This window comes from Coniophora puteana, assembly GCF_000271625.1.
Source record: "Coniophora puteana RWD-64-598 SS2 unplaced genomic scaffold CONPUscaffold_24, whole genome shotgun sequence".
NCBI lineage: Eukaryota > Fungi > Basidiomycota > Agaricomycetes > Boletales > Coniophoraceae > Coniophora > Coniophora puteana.
The window spans coordinates 74,272-89,605 of NW_006913076.1; the positions used below are offsets into that span (position 1 = coordinate 74,272).

Sequence of the window (15,334 nt, forward strand, 5' to 3'; positions counted from 1 at the left end):
CCATTACACAATTGAAACGCATGCAAGTTGATCTTTGGCTGACGGACTTGTAGGATCACACTTAATCACCTCTCTCGTGCTTACACTGAGGGCCCTTGAGGCATGAGTGGCACTAAAGGTTGATCCGTCCACTGCTCTACATCAAATAATTTGCCATTGTATTAGCGTATTATTTATGATGAATTCCAGCTCTTCCATCGATCCTACTAGAACGTTGCTCGCGTTGTAACTTGTCGTGTCGAAGACGAGGCTCCCTCATAGGGGCAAAATCGTTTAGGGATGTCGGAACTTTCTGGGGAGCATTATAATGAGCCCGCATTATAAACGAGTTTATTATGTACCCTCTTCATTATAATGGCGGCCGCTAAGCGTTTGCTCAGCACTTTTAGTCATCAATATTACCATATACGGTAAATTTCGGCCATTTTAATGGCCATGGCAATGGAATCAACCTTATCATTATAATGCTTCGCAATGGCACCCCTCATTATAATGGTTGCCAATCGTTATCTTGTCGTTATCAATGCTCCTGAGAAAGTTCCGACACTGACGCTTGATCCAAACAGTCGTCAATAATGGTTCAACGTTGCTGCCGAGAGCGTCGAAAGTGCAGTCTGTCATCTCGAGAATCAGAGACATCGAGGTGGGCTTACTTGCGGTACATGGCCCGCTTTCTGGCTAACCTACAATCGGTACATACAGCATCAAACCGATCCATTCATTACCTCAATACCATGGATGTCCGCTTGACCGATGAAGAGCGACAGTTTCGCTACTCACAGATTGATAGCGAGATCGCCGCTCTTGTCGACATAGAAGCCATACGAATGTTACGGGTTCAACGCAACGTGCTGTTACCCGTTGCCTCCTTACCATCCGAGCTTCTTTGCTACGTCTTTACCCTCATTCTGCTTACCTACCACCGAGGCTGGCGCAAGCTCTTTCACCTCACTCACGTATGCGGACGTTGGCGAGAGGTGGCTTTGAGTTTCCCACATCTGTGGTCCAAGATTGGTATCCACCGCACTCCAACACAAGTCGTCTCGACCGTGCTTGAACGAGCCAAAGATGCTGAACTAGACATATACGCCATAATCAAGGGACGGTGCCCTGCCAGCATGGACGTCCTTTCTGCACGCCTTCATCGGATACGCCTGCTGTCTGTGGACCTTTGGGCGCCTAGAACTGCAGCAGGCTCGAGGAGCTTCTGTCATCATATTCTCCGGTTCTCCAGAGACTTCATGTGCGGCAGTTCCTTTTGCGTGCTGCTATGATGATTCCTGGAATTACAACAGGTAATGTGCCTGGGTTAAAACAGCTAGTCCTTGAGAGGTGTGCGTTGCCTTGGGATTCATCATTCTGCGGAGCGTTGACGCACCTTCGCCTTCGCCATCTGAAACAACTCTCACCCACTCCAGAACAACTCTGGACCATTCTGGGTAGCGCTACTTCTCTTGAGCATCTAAGTGCTTCATCGTCTGGCCTCAGAGCCATCAGCTTGGAACCTGTCAAAGATAGTGAACCTCGGAAGAATCAAGTATATTTCGCTGGAGGAAACCTTCATGCCATACGTGCATTTTTTTCATGCGTTCGCGTCCCTCCAAATTCCCATGTCGTCACTCAGACAGGCCTCCCCGATATCACCGGCGACATCACACCATTGCTTCCCGACTGCTTTCATCCCACCGCGCTGAAAGCTTAATGCCTCATAAGGTTTTCGATATTGAACTCGATGATATTCAATACGACTTCACCATATATGACAACGACCTTGACAAATTGACGTGCGAACATCAAGACGACCTTGTGGATAATTGCCTCATTTCATTAGACCAGACATTCTGTCATTACGGTGGCACCACACTTTCGATCACCCCATTTAGCTCCTTCTGTCATCGCCCACCTCTCATCTCCATTCGCACCTTTAGAATCAACGTGACTCCAAGGCATTTCCAGCGTGTTCCATGGCATGACATATTTTCAGCTCTACCTACCATCCAGTGCCTGCACGCAATGCTCGACGATACGAGGTTAATTCAGATGATTGAAGTGCTTGCCCCTCATTCCCAGGTCGTCCTCGCACCCCAACTCAAGGAACTCTCCCTCAAGCTTTACGAAGATGACGTTGACGACACGACGTGTTTGGGTAGATGCGTCGCGGACGTCCTTGAGCAGCGTGCATTGACAGGCATGATCCTTGATAAGCTGATAGGATGGGGATTCTACATGCTCAAGCCACACCTCATGAAAGTGAGACGCGTTGTCGAGGATGTTCAAGGATTCGAAGAGAACGACCAGTAGCTATCGAGCGTTCAGGTACGAAGTGAATGGGAAGTCTGTTTGTATATCTAGTTTGTCAATGACTACCGTTACTTCTGATTCGGATGCGTGCGCCAGAGACTCGACCAAGTTGGTACGCCTCAAGGTATATCTACTATTTCGCTACAATAAAGCGCAAGGGATTGGTTGTCGAAAGCACTGCGCACGTAAAATGTATCCGTCGCTTCAACGTGCAGGGTGTACTTCAGGTTGAAATATTCGCATCCGCGCAAAACCCAAGCAATAGCATCAGGAAAAACCTCATCGGGAAATTGGAATCAATTTGTGTAAAGTTTCCAAGGCCTGTCAAGTACGGAAAAAGTTGTGACATTTTCCGTCAAGTTAATGCAAATATGTGCAAGTTTCCGCAACTTGTTTCGACTTTTCTAACTTCAAGTGAGAATTGTTTTACCTGACATACTATGCTTATATATCACTTATATGTATGGAAGCTTAGTACGACGGTTAATTCTCCTTGCGTGCGGTGCCCAGGCAGCTGGGAGACAAGTATCTGAAGTTGTAAGCTCGACCTAGCCCTCGCTGCCAGAATTAGAATCTGTACTCGCCGGACCGGGGCAGTGGTGCATCAGAAGAATCCATGTAGTTGTATCCCCACATGTATTTCCGAACAGGTTGCAGGCAAATTGAGGAGGCGAACTTGTGTTGACCTCCCGCGCGTGGAAGACGCGAGTCACCCAGTTGGCGCTCACATCAATGCCAAGGTCAATGCATATAGGGATCGAGCACGACGCTATGTTCGATCCGCTTGTGCCACATAAATGTATAGATACGGAGATATACAAGGTCGGTTTGTTCGTATTGAACGCACTGACTGGTTAGATACGAACAGAAAAGTAAAATAAAGAGTCAATATAATTGAAGGGAGATATCTATCTCTTCTCTGGAATACATCTCACCGGAGTTTCGACCTCCAAACTAGCTGCGATTACATGGCTGATTATATTCAAATACTCCATATAAAATGCATAGGATCCCACCGTTCTTATAACCGGGCTGAACAGCTAGTGATAGCTAGTATACCGACAATCAGCTTGTAACTAGCCATTCTATAATGTGGCTGTGTCGCCACTTTACCACATATCAGCTGCTCATACATTGAAGATTATAGCTATACCCCGTTCATCCATTGGACAGTCGTCTGCCTGATAAGAGCAGCGGCAATATCCGACCACCACATGGCCGTTCCCAATGTAGTCAGCACCCGACCACCACATGGCAGTTCCCAATGTAGTCAGCACCCGAATTAGGTGGGGTTATAAAAATACAATCCGGATTCAACGGGCCATAAAAATAGGATCCGATTGGGACGGAGCGATAAAAATACATTGATTGCGACAGGAGCAGCACAGGCACAATGATGACTAACAGGTATTGACGTCACAGCATAGCAAAACAATTCTACGGGGATAATCTACTAGCCGAGGAGATCTCAGTCGACATCGGACGTCTCGGGGATAGGCTCGAGATCGCGGCCGAATTCGGTACGCAAGATGTTCCTAGCAGCGAGAATGAGCTGGTTGGGGGGAGGGAGCGACAACTGACGTGGTGTAGTAGATGCACTGAAAGAAAATTAAAACATAAGAATAGCGTCTGAAAAATAAAAGACAACATACAAAACATCAAATTGATGTGCATCCACCGTGGCCCTATTACCCTTGATATCGTCAGACGTAGATCCTCGGGGCCGTTTAGCAGGGCGCGCATTGAGCTCAAGATCGTCGTCCGACTCGTCAATGATGATTGTGTTCTGCTCCCTCCTCTCGCGCATGATTCGGTCAATGAGCACGGCGAGGGGAGGGAGATTGGGGCTACTTGAGCTGACGTATTCAACGTCATCGTCGTTGTTGCCGTCGTCAACCAACGTGGACTCGGCAGGTAAGAGAGAGGGGGCTGTCTCGTCAATATCCAGCTCAATGTCGATATCTACCTCATTGTCGGCATCCATCTCGTTGCAATTGATAACTGGCGTAGAGGTACGAGGTGCATTGGGGATGGTGTTGCGGACCCGAGGCACCAGTGGGATGGAGACTCGATCGGGGGTGTCGACGACCCGAGGCTTGACACAGAAGAGTCGGTTGGGATATGCTTGACGAAGCAAGCTAACGTTTGCTGGCTCCGGTAGCATATACGTGAGGTGCTCTGCGACAGCGAACCTGTAGCGGAACGGGCTAACTGTATGCGTCAACCTATACTAAAATGATAAGTTCAAAGCTCACCTCGCAATGGACTCGCCCTGGTATGCCCTCTGCGTGAGAGCGGCGTGCTCGAGCTCGATCTCTGCCTCTGTTTGATATTGCTTCACAATAATGTGCTAGGAGAAAAGGTCAGCTCCACTCATACAAGGACATATCTCGTACCAAGTTGCCCCAGTACGACCCCATGAACAGGCGATGCTGAAAGATGAAGTCGCCGTTATGTGCACCAACGGGAGATCGCGAATCGTCGGCCATGTTTAGCATGATGCTGTTACCCTGGATGAATGTGCTATGGAGGGGCATGGTTCGAGCGGATGGTGGGAGCGTCAACACGGGGGAAGAAAGAGACGATGGACTGATAAGAAAGATGGGCTCACGATTTTATGCTCGCCCCAACGCAAGGGCGCGATCGCCCGCCTTGCCTGCTTGCCCTTGCTTCGATGACCGGAATTCCAAACACCCAAGACTTGGGGCACTCTGATCAGAATTCCAAAACCCAGAACGACAGCCTCACTGTCGCGATCGGGCGTCACTGTCTGATGCCAGTGGTCCTAAGTCCCTGTCCCCAGTCAAACCGAGCACACAGGACGTCAGCAGAGAGCACACTCATCAAGGTTCAAGGACGTACCTTCGCCGCTGGACCCCTACACAGAATACGGGAGCCAGTAGCAGCGCCTAGTTGCCAGGCATGGACGGCCCGATACTACCATCGCACCCTTCCAGTCAAGGAAGTGGATCGACGCGCGGGGTTACAAAAAGGGGAGGAGGGTTGAGAGGAGGAGGGTCGAGCAGAGGGCAAGTGAAAGGGCGAGGTGGAGTCAAATCAAGCACGGGCCGTCCAGACAAGCCCGTGACTTCTTGTGGACCTGATGTCGGCGAAAAGAGAGGGAGAGAGGAAAGCGGCGACAGCAGTTACTCGAGCTCTGCAAAGAGGGCCAAGGGAGGACAGTTCAAGATGCCGTTCAGCAACAAACTGGCTCAGGACAAATCCAGGGATAATGTACTCACTCCAGACGAGTCCTTGGCTCATGTGATGGCCTCCATGCCGGAGCACCCTCCCCGTCAGTCAGAAAGCCCCCATCACCCCAGACAGTCATCTTCGTCCATGTCATCTTTGGCGTCTCTATCCAACCCAAGCCCAGTGGAAATGTCATATAACGTGAGTATATGCACTTGTGTATATCGATGACTGCTCACCTATGGTACTAGAACGCCATGATCGACCCCCGTCTTGGAGCTGTTGAGCAGCCATCTGGCCAGAGCATGGGCCCACCACCACCTTACACCCCTGGCGCTGGCAACCCAGCCAATCGAGGGCGTACGGTGGCCCTTGGTATGCGCCCAACAACTCGTGCACCCACCGTTGTGCTGTCCTCGCGTGCGCCTTCCCTCGCTCCGGGTACGACGCGTCCGGCGGTGTCGCGTGCTTCTTCTGTCGCTCCAGGTGCTTCTCGCCCGGGGATGGCGCGTGCGCCTTCTGTTGCTCCGGGTGCGACTCGTCCGGCGGTGTCGCGTGCTTCTTCTGTCGCTCCGGGTGCTTCTCGCCCGGGGATGGCGCGTGCGCCTTCTGTCGCCCCGGGTGCTTCTCATCTGGGGGTGGCACGTGCACCTTCTGTCGCTCCGGGAACCTTTCCTCAGCCTTTACGAATCCCTCGTCAGATCACAGATCAAATAAGCGGACATTCAGCTGACCTGATCAGAATCTCAGACAACGTTCAGCGGCTCAACAGCGACGTCCACGCGGGTCAGGAAACATCTGCAGCTATGTTGGCCAGAATCAGCGCACTTGAAGAGGAGCTCAAAATATCGAAGGAACTCAACCGGGTGATGAAGCTGAGACTCAACACGACAGAAGACAAACTGCAGGTAGTCAAAGATAACGTCGACGTCTTGAAGGATAAGGTCCCGAAGGGATCAGCAGGTGGATCTGAAAACGAACTGATGGTGAGTTATTCCATGTCATAATCCCGTGAAAAGTCTCAAACGTGTCGTTAGAACGGCATCAGAAAATGCTTCCTCAAGAAGCTCGGTCTCAACGAGGGCACGGAAATCCACACGATCGTGCCATTACCCAATGGCGAGTTCAAGAAAGACGGTCGCATCGTTCCAAATTTCACCAAGTCATTCACCGCCAACAAGTCGTGGCACGCCGAGATGATCGACTACATCGATGAGAACCTCTGGCAACATGTCAACGGAGGCAAAGATACATTGGCCGGCAAGTCCAAAAGCGATTACACGAAGAGGTTGGGGTGTTCGTTCCGAAACTGGAAGAACTCGTACATGGCTAAGCGAAAAGAAGGGGTTGCCGAGGGTCAGGTGGACGAGCAAGAGGAGTGGCTGCAAACACAGGAAAGTCGGCGAGGAGGTCGCAAATGGCAGAAACGCACAAAACGGAACAACGGCCGCAAAAATTCCGTCATCCTAGCGAAATCAGACTTCGACATCTTAGCAAGCGTTCAAATTCACAGTGAAGAGGAAAGCGACGCACCTAGCAGCCTGCCTACTGTGCAGAACCAGAATGGGAACGAGCGCGTTATCGATAGCGGCGACGAAGGACCGGTTAAAGTGAAGCGTCAGCGATACAAAGCAGAGGGTCCGTTGAAGGTTCGGAGGGCGACGTGGGAGTCTCAGGCGTTGATAGCTCTCAAGATCAAGGCAAGTCGCCTTGGTAAATCCTCTAAAAGAAAAGGAATTGCTCCGCAGCAGCGACTTCGTGGACAGCCGCGTAACGTCGAGCTCCCGCGTCTTCCCAGCGGTAAAAAGATCCCAGCTTGGGCTCTATCCCAAACGTACATCGACGACAACGAGCTTCTACCGACCGATACGAGGATCGATTGGACTAAGGACGAGTGCCCTGCCTTCTGGGAGCAAGGCGATCCGTTTGAGGAGACTGATACCCTCGAAAACGCTCCAGGTGTGGCCAACGACGACGACTGGGGCGCTTACGACGATGGAGAGGATGGCGACGAGAACGGGCTGTACGCCCAGGAACAGTATCAGGAGGAGTATCAGGAGGAGTATCAGGAGGAACATCAAGGTGAAGAAGATGACGAGGAGGACTACCAGGAGACGCAACAAGACGAGAAGCCAGATGAGCAGGATGAGGGCGAGGGAGAGGGCGAGCAGGAGCAGCAGGAGCAGCAGGATGAGGGCGATGGCGAGCAAGAAGGCGAGGACGAGGACGAAGAGATGTACAATGAAGAAGAACACGATGGCATCGGCAATGAGACCGAGGCTGAGTGAGTCGAAAGACAAAGTGCCGTTCACGGACGACAAGGATTTGACTAGATATCAGTGCTTCTGCACGGACACGTAGGTAGTGTAGAACACTCACCTCAATTTGTATGGCCCCGCTGGCGGTGTCTTGTCTGCATTACTGAGAGGAAAAGTCAGCTTCGGGACTGTGATGGTCATAGGCTATGGTGATCCATAGCTTGTGACGTCCAGTCTTGATCGGTGCGAGCACAAGGTGACCCGATAGGGAAGATATGCTAACAACTTCCGGAGGGGCGAGTCTGTCGGCTTGCCATGCAGCCACTCCAAGGTCACTAGACCTGACACCGATATGAGCACGTCATAATTGCAACACAAAGACTCACCATAGTGCCCAAGGTAGTTGTATCCGTCCGTCTGCTGGAAGGAAACGGCATACGACAGCAAACACTGCAATCAAAGGATGTCGGAACCTCCGTTGAATCTCCACGCGAAGCAAGTGATGTATTTGGACTGGCTGACGTTGATTGACATACGCGTACTGCCCGGACTGGCCACGAAAGTGACTAGAAGCTCCGTAGCGCAAGGAGTGAAGCCAAATGTGGGGGTACGAGAGTACTCGACCGTCGAACACCACCCCATCGCCACTGAGGTCTGTGCAAGGGCGAATATCAGCCTCATATTCCCATACCTTCCGGAGATAGAGGTAGATGATGTCATAGAGAGAGGGATCAAGTTTGGAAAGGTTTTCTTTCTTCGGGAAGGATGACAATACGAGTCCATCGACATCGTCATTTGGCTGCTTCCGTTTGCCGTTTCTGTTCCGCTGGACTTGCAGACTCTGGGTGAGAAGCTGGATGGAGTCGTCATCTTCGGGTGAGCGATCAGGCAGATCCTCCAGCTGTAGGATCTGCATTGGGGATTAGAATCATTGCCTGAAGAGTAGCAATACGTACCACTTACCAATTCATAGTTGAACGTCACAGCCCACCATCGACGCATCAGCGTGCCTTCTAATTCACCACCCTTGTGATGATTGTGCTTGAATCGGAGGAGCTTGCCGTTGAGCTGTTCGTAGGGGAAAGTCCAGTGGCCGTAGATGGGTCCATGCTTGTATATCTGCTCTTCAAGGTGCTGTCCGAAGTGAAAATAAGGTGTGAGGGGTAGATGCATTGACGCCCATGTCTGCGTCGCTCGTGCAAGTGCTGCAGATCCTCGTTTTACATCCATAGGGGAGATCTCACGAGTGGCGAGTATTCGTATAGCGACAGTGAACTCAAGTAGGGCATCGTAGTGTCGTCGAAGGTTTCGATCTGGTTGCACATTAGATAGCTGATCGAGGACTTCGGGGGGAGTCAGAGGGTTTTGAGCAAGGGTGAATTCACGTAACCGAGTTCGTGTGGCTGTCGTGTACTTGGCTTGAGCTTTGGCAATTTTTGTGTTAGCTGCAGATGGTGGGGCATTGGCATCGGGGATCTCGCCGTGTTGCTCCCAGGCAACAAACAGACCAACGAAAAAGACATGTATTAGATTCCTCCACTGGTCCGCTTTGACCGAACCTTTGCCGTATGACATCTGTTGGATCGTATCAGTGTGAGAGTGAGTGTGATTTTGTGGTCAACTTGCCGAAGGAGGGAGTCTCGTAACTTCAGGTGGCCATTGTAGGTCGTGATAAAACTTTTCAAGACGTTGGATGGGATTGGTCTCCTGCGTGGAATTGAGCAGTCCGTGACCGTGTATGATAACCTTGGTCACATGTTTGACCATGGCTTCAAGTCGTAAGTGCTCCATTTGAATCGTTTCATGAAGAGTGGGGCTCACTTAGGAATACACAGTGCATGAAGTCGATGCCTGCACTTCCTGCAGGCATCCACCCTGGGAGGTAGTTGAGGGGGGTCCATGACACTCCTCGATGCTCCCGGATCACCTGAGCATTGTGTTCATTGGCGTCGCGAGCACGGAAGGCGTACTTGATGTGTCGCCAGTCCTCCCGGGGTTCGAATTGGGTGGGATCGAAGCAGGAAGGGTGTACAAGGGAGAAGGACGTTGCACAACATTGTGGGCACATGAACAGTTTTGACGCGTGGCCTTGATAACCGTTCGTTCGTCGGCTTGATGGGAGATCGGAGCAGTTCATGGAAAGATGGGTATGTACCAGTTCGAGCTCGTTGTGGTCGTACACCTTGAATTCGACACCTTGTCCAAGTCTCATAGCGCTGTTGACAAATACATCCATGAGGTTGTTAAGTTGCTGTAGATTTGGCTCGTGAGGACCTGGTAGAACCATGGCGAGAATCGTCTCTTCCGCAGCGTATCGTATGGATCGGGGGTTGTTGCAAATAACAACGTAAAACGCGCCGGTGGAGTGACAGTCGCGTGTGGTGGACTGGAACCTGCATACGTTCGCAATGTAGTCCAGTATTAGGTTGAAATAAAGCAGGGCTTACCAATCGATGTTGAACTGGAGAACTAGTCCGCAGGGCAATGAGATGAACCTCTGGTCGAGTTCTTGAACGTCTACATCGTGAATGCTGAATTCTCCTCCCCTCCGCCTCTCTAGTCCTGCCTGGATAGCTCTCCATCCCCACCCGTCGTAAATGTCGGTCATGGGCTTTGAGGGGTTGTCAAACGCGTCAAACCCAGATTCATAGTTAGGTGGAACCGGTCCCGCATCGTCTCCTCCACCTCTCCAGTGCTGCAGCTGCTCCCATTTACCAGGCCGGAGCAGGAACCGCTGAATGGCACGCTCGAGGGGAACATAAGGTACGATTTTTACAGGTGTTCTTTTGATGTCACTGTTTGCAAGTCGCTTTTCCTTATAGATAGTGCCTGTGCAGTTTTCGGACGTGCAGGAAGGCGAGGGAAGGTCTGATATGGTAGATGGATGGTGTACTGCCCAGCACACGTCGCACACGGTTAAGTATATGATGAAGTGGTCCATCGAGAGGCCTAGACGTTTCAGGACAGTGGGCACCGTTCGAGCAAAGTTGCTAAGTCCTGGGTAATTGTCTTCGGGGTGCTTGTTGGCAGCCTGTGTGATAGTGAGACGTAATCCATCGAGAGTGCATTGAGCTGCGCTATGCGAGACACCATGGACAACGACGAGAACAAAGACGCGTATATACGCGTTCCGAATGATGGAGTGATCTTCGAAGGCCTGGGGAAGTTGATCATGATAGTAGTCTTGTTCGTGCACGTCTGAGAAGTCGAATACATCACCGAGAGGGACGTGTAGAATGTCATCGAGCACGGGCTGCTCATCCTCTGGTTCCAGTACAGCCTCCTCCTCCTCCTCCTCCTCCACCTCCTCCTCCACCTCCTCCTCCTCCTCTTGCTCTCCAATCTCCTCTGGTGGAGGGGGAGTGAGTGCATGCCTGAGACGTGTGAAGAAATAATCATCATCGCTCATGTTGCCATCGTCGAGATTGTCAAGCGTTGGATGATGATGCCCATCAAATAGACTGCGCTGCTCAACTAGCGCGTCTTCCTGTAATCCCATGAACTCCGAGTCAGTCATCTTCCTCCAGTCGATTTACGCACCCGCATGGCCAAGACTCTGATCTGAATATCCTCGTGCCTTTCCACCATCTCTATGTCTTGATTGTGTTCCAACTCACGTTGGTTCTTCATGATAGGTAAGTGTGCTATCATGTAGCGTTTGCTGGTCAACACGCACCTGAAACTCGTCTGCTTCACTTCTAGTAACCGCATCTCCTCCCGAGCCTGCAGCCCGTTCATCGAGGTGAGCGTCTTCCTGTATATCGTCACTGAGTTCGCTGAGGCTCGGCCTCTTGGAGGATGGTTCGCCTCGTTGTTCACCTCCTCGTTGTGTCGCCTCCAGAGCGCGTTGTAGGTCATCTTGCTCTTGATGTTGTCTGAATGTTCTCGGTTTTTGCGGTTTCCATCCCGTAGGACTACTTCCACAACCATAGAATACACACGAGCACTTGCAGGATGCCTTCTCAGGTGCGCGTGGCATGTTCTCGAGGTGTACAAGGCCGAGGCTTGCTTCAAGATGACTGACGAGAAGCAAGGACGTTACAGGGGCTATTGCTTCTAAATGTGGACGTCCTAATTTAGGTTTATATAATTGCTAGTTCGCTGCTATTATACAAACGAAGGTCCGCGCGCCGAGTTTGTAATGTATGGATTGCCGAAGGAGCTACTACATAGCTTGTGATAGAAATGGGGCTAATGGACTCTTGTAATGAATTCACTCACTAGCAGCTACTTTGGAGGTCGAAACTCCGGTGTCTGTACGAGCGTCAACTAGACGCACGATTGCTGTTCAATTTACATAAACTTGGCAATGAACGAGAGATGAAGATGCATTGCCGCCTTGTAGGCTATGCTGCCGATTCTGTTGAGGTAGCACTTACTGTAATGGAGATGGACGGGCCCTGTGTTTTTTATTGTGGTATATTATGCATGGCGTACTTTTTTTTATTCAGGTGGTCCTTCTCAGCAGATGGAGTCTGGCATGCTGGACCCAAGTTGGACCTTGTACCAGGCAGACGCGTCTTGAGGAAGGCAAATATAGCCGTGAGAAAATTGGGACTCGCGTACTGCCGAACGTGATCACGGCGTCTTGGTTCAACTTGAGCTTGAACGTGCGCGTGAACGTCCAAGCAGCCGTACAGTATGGACTCTCTTGAGTGCCGCTTCCATTCCTCACTCTTCCAACCTGCTAATGCCTGATACTCATTCATTCACCCCTCTCCCTTTTACATCTCCATCGCTACCTCAATTTGTCATGGCCAGTGCAAGGCCCAGCATTAGCAACCCGGGAACTCAAGGTAGTAAGGCTCTCACTCCCTGGTCCTTTACTGTGCGATAATAAAGCCTAAACTCTTGTAGCATCACAGAAGAAGTCGACACACAGAATCAAGACTACTCAATGGTAACACGTCACCTGCACCTTGCCCGGAGGATGTCAGTGGATAGACTGACTCGGAAGCGTAAACGAGCTGCTCAGTCTGACGAAAGAGGAGGTCCGCCCGTCCATTTTAGAGATGATTAAACCGCTCATCGTTTTTTCTAATGATTAGGTGAGCCAAAGGTTGACCGCCAGAGCAAGGTTGGTAATGGTGATGGCGATGCTACTTTGTCCCCACCAAGGTTAGTCATCAGCATTCAACTCTGACGATGAACATAATGACGCTGTAGCCGAGGGCTATGGTCACGAAGAGAACTCCGGCTCTGCGGTACGTCTATAGCTTTCCCTTGAAGATTTTTCAATCTCACCCTTATTCCACGACTATGCGCAGCTGGCTTTCCGCTATTCTGAAGAATAGGATAGACACAACAGGCCAGAGAACTTATCGGGAGCTTGGCTCGCGACTATGCGTTAGAACATTCCCAAAGGATATCACGATTCAATCCACGGTATGTATAAGGATCGCATGTAAGTTGAGTTTTTGTTTAATGATCTACTGATACTGACCCTCCGACCTGTGCAACGGCTCGTCCATAGCGACTGAGTCGACGGCATGCAATATCAAACATATTCACAGTGAGGCACTGAGGTGCGGTGGGACTTGATGGCGGAACAAGAGTCCGCAGCGCGCGCAAAGCCTACAGCGCCTGTGTAAGTGCTATTCCATTCGATATTGCTTACGATAGTCATACACTGCATAGCACTCCCTTCCCTAGTCCCTAATACATTATGTATCTCACTAGTGTTAGTATAGCTATCAATACAGTGGATTTGATCCAAACGAGTCGTGATGATCTTGAGTCAATTACCAAAAAAAACAGCACCGAGCTCTAGCCCATATACAGTCAAATATGTCGGAACTTGACGGAACTTTTGGAGAATTTATACTACTATTTTTAGGGGACCGCGAACTTTTTGGCTTTCGAGGAACTCGTCAAGTTTCGTCAACTTCCTACAAATAACTACAACAAACAAAAACTTCCGGCAATATTCCTCAATTTATGCGGTCAGGTTTTTCCTGATGAGCGTGAAATATACAGGACCCATAAATCCCTCCTCCTGCCAACTTGTACAACTGAGAGGTGTCTATCTACCTACCTTTGAACGCGGAGCAAAGACTGGGGCAGTTGTCTCGCACATCTACATCGCAGTGAGTTCTCGTGAGCTTCCAACCTCCTCTTCGACGCCCACGGTTGCTTCTTCTTAGCTCTCAGAAATCCATAGCATTAAGCATGAAGTGCCACGAGCAGTCTCAAAGATAACAATCTCACTCTCATACTTCTCTCCCGTTCTCGATTTCTCGCGCTTTGAACATGTGGGAACAGCAATACTGAACTCACTCTAATGGGAGAAAGAAGTTGACAATGAATAGGATCGAGCTTATTTGATCAGAAGATTGAGTACACTCAGTATAGTATGGTTCTACCTACTATGTACTTAACGTCTAACCATCGGTCGACGCGTATAAAACCGCATATTAGTGCCTTTGTCTAAGCGGGCCTTGAGAGCCAAACATATGCACGTCAAGTTGGATAACTGCTATCTTTATCAGCCCAAAAGAAAGATGTGTTGAGTCATAGACCTTGCAAAATTCCCGGGTGGAAGGACGTCGATCACGAACGTCGTCGACGAACGAGAAATCAGGGAATCTAGGCGTGCCCAGAACAAAACTACAACGGTCATGCACTCAAAACGGAGATTCTGGAAATGTACCTTTCTGGTCTTTGGATGATCTGGCCTGTGGACAAAAACTGCAGTCAGAAAGCGCCCCGTAGCTTCGACGGGCACCAGCGGGCAGCTCGGAAAACACTAGTTCCCACATCCACCTTCTTCACTTGCTGCTCTGGTGACGGCGGAACGAAAAACCCTTTTCTGTGTCTGCCACACGACCAAGCAGACGCAAAACCGCCACAAACACAGCACACCTTAACCCAAAACGAGCGAGAAGCACGTCCGCATAGTATTCGATTCCGGACAGTGACAGATATTGCGGAACTGTCGTTCTGCCAAGCGGTCCCCTTCAACTGCATCAAAGTGCATCACATCAAGTCGTTTGAGTCAGAAACGGCCTTGCCTTTCTCATCTGCCTCGTGTCCCGCTTAGCGTCCAAACGGCACAAAGTGTCCGTTCCTTCGCTGACTCATCATCAAACCGGAGAGTTTTTTTGAGTTCGTCTGGACCCGGCCGGTGCAACAGTGCAACCACAAAGAGCGGCTCCCTGATCTCGGTAACACAACAAGAGGATCGATGTGGCACGAACAACAACCCATCAACGGTCAAAAGCCAACAATTCGGCGGGCTTTGCAGTTTTGCATTACATAAATAAAACTCGAATTTTCGCTGAAATAATAACAGAAAATAAATCACGGACCCGGCTGCACCTCCCAACAGCAGCGTCCCGGCCCGGTCACTTCCGGACATCTCACGGCACCCGTCGATTGCGCGAACCCAACATCCTTGAGGCGCGAAACCTCCAGCCAAACATCCACGCAAAGCATAGCTTACAGCGAATTCCGAATGCACAGAACCGTCTGGAGCTTTCGTCCCACGAATAGCGCGTCGTGTATTTATGATACAGGAGGATACAGGGCCCCGTCACAGGCACCATCTAAGTTTAATGCCAAGTTCTGTCTCGGCCTCAGCCACC

General features: G+C 50.5%; 5 protein-coding genes across 5 annotated transcripts; 3 read left to right on the forward strand and 2 right to left on the reverse strand.

Annotated features, from left to right (window-relative positions):
• Positions 1–1,701: 1,701 nt before the first annotated feature.
• CONPUDRAFT_160486 (uncharacterized protein) lies at positions 1,702–2,301 on the forward strand (the record flags this gene model as incomplete). Its single annotated transcript, XM_007777631.1, has 1 exon — positions 1,702–2,301. One exon carries the CDS (start codon positions 1,702–1,704, stop codon positions 2,299–2,301), a length of 600 nt encoding a protein of 199 aa, XP_007775821.1.
• Positions 2,302–3,769: 1,468 nt separating this feature from the next.
• Positions 3,770–4,838, reverse strand: CONPUDRAFT_160487 (uncharacterized protein; the record flags this gene model as incomplete). The annotated part of the gene is made up of 4 exons (XM_007777632.1): positions 3,770–3,899; positions 3,954–4,508; positions 4,557–4,651; positions 4,698–4,838. 4 exons carry the CDS (start codon positions 4,836–4,838, stop codon positions 3,770–3,772), a joined length of 921 nt encoding a protein of 306 aa, XP_007775822.1.
• A 385-nt stretch (positions 4,839–5,223) lies between these two features.
• CONPUDRAFT_78363 (uncharacterized protein) lies at positions 5,224–7,781 on the forward strand (the record flags this gene model as incomplete). Its single annotated transcript, XM_007777633.1, has 3 exons — positions 5,224–5,694; positions 5,745–6,479; positions 6,531–7,781. 3 exons carry the CDS (start codon positions 5,224–5,226, stop codon positions 7,779–7,781), a joined length of 2,457 nt encoding a protein of 818 aa, XP_007775823.1.
• A 933-nt stretch (positions 7,782–8,714) lies between these two features.
• CONPUDRAFT_68070 (uncharacterized protein) lies at positions 8,715–11,160 on the reverse strand (the record flags this gene model as incomplete). Its single annotated transcript, XM_007777612.1, has 5 exons — positions 8,715–9,064; positions 9,137–9,310; positions 9,374–9,520; positions 9,573–10,144; positions 10,199–11,160. Coding segments are annotated over 5 exons (2,205 nt in total), but the record flags the coding sequence as incomplete, so codon positions are not given.
• A 1,015-nt stretch (positions 11,161–12,175) lies between these two features.
• Positions 12,176–13,478, forward strand: CONPUDRAFT_78365 (uncharacterized protein; the record flags this gene model as incomplete). Its single annotated transcript, XM_007777634.1, has 6 exons — positions 12,176–12,390; positions 12,609–12,742; positions 12,800–12,869; positions 12,923–12,955; positions 13,019–13,136; positions 13,437–13,478. 6 exons carry the CDS (start codon positions 12,176–12,178, stop codon positions 13,476–13,478), a joined length of 612 nt encoding a protein of 203 aa, XP_007775824.1.
• Positions 13,479–15,334: the final 1,856 nt, after the last annotated feature.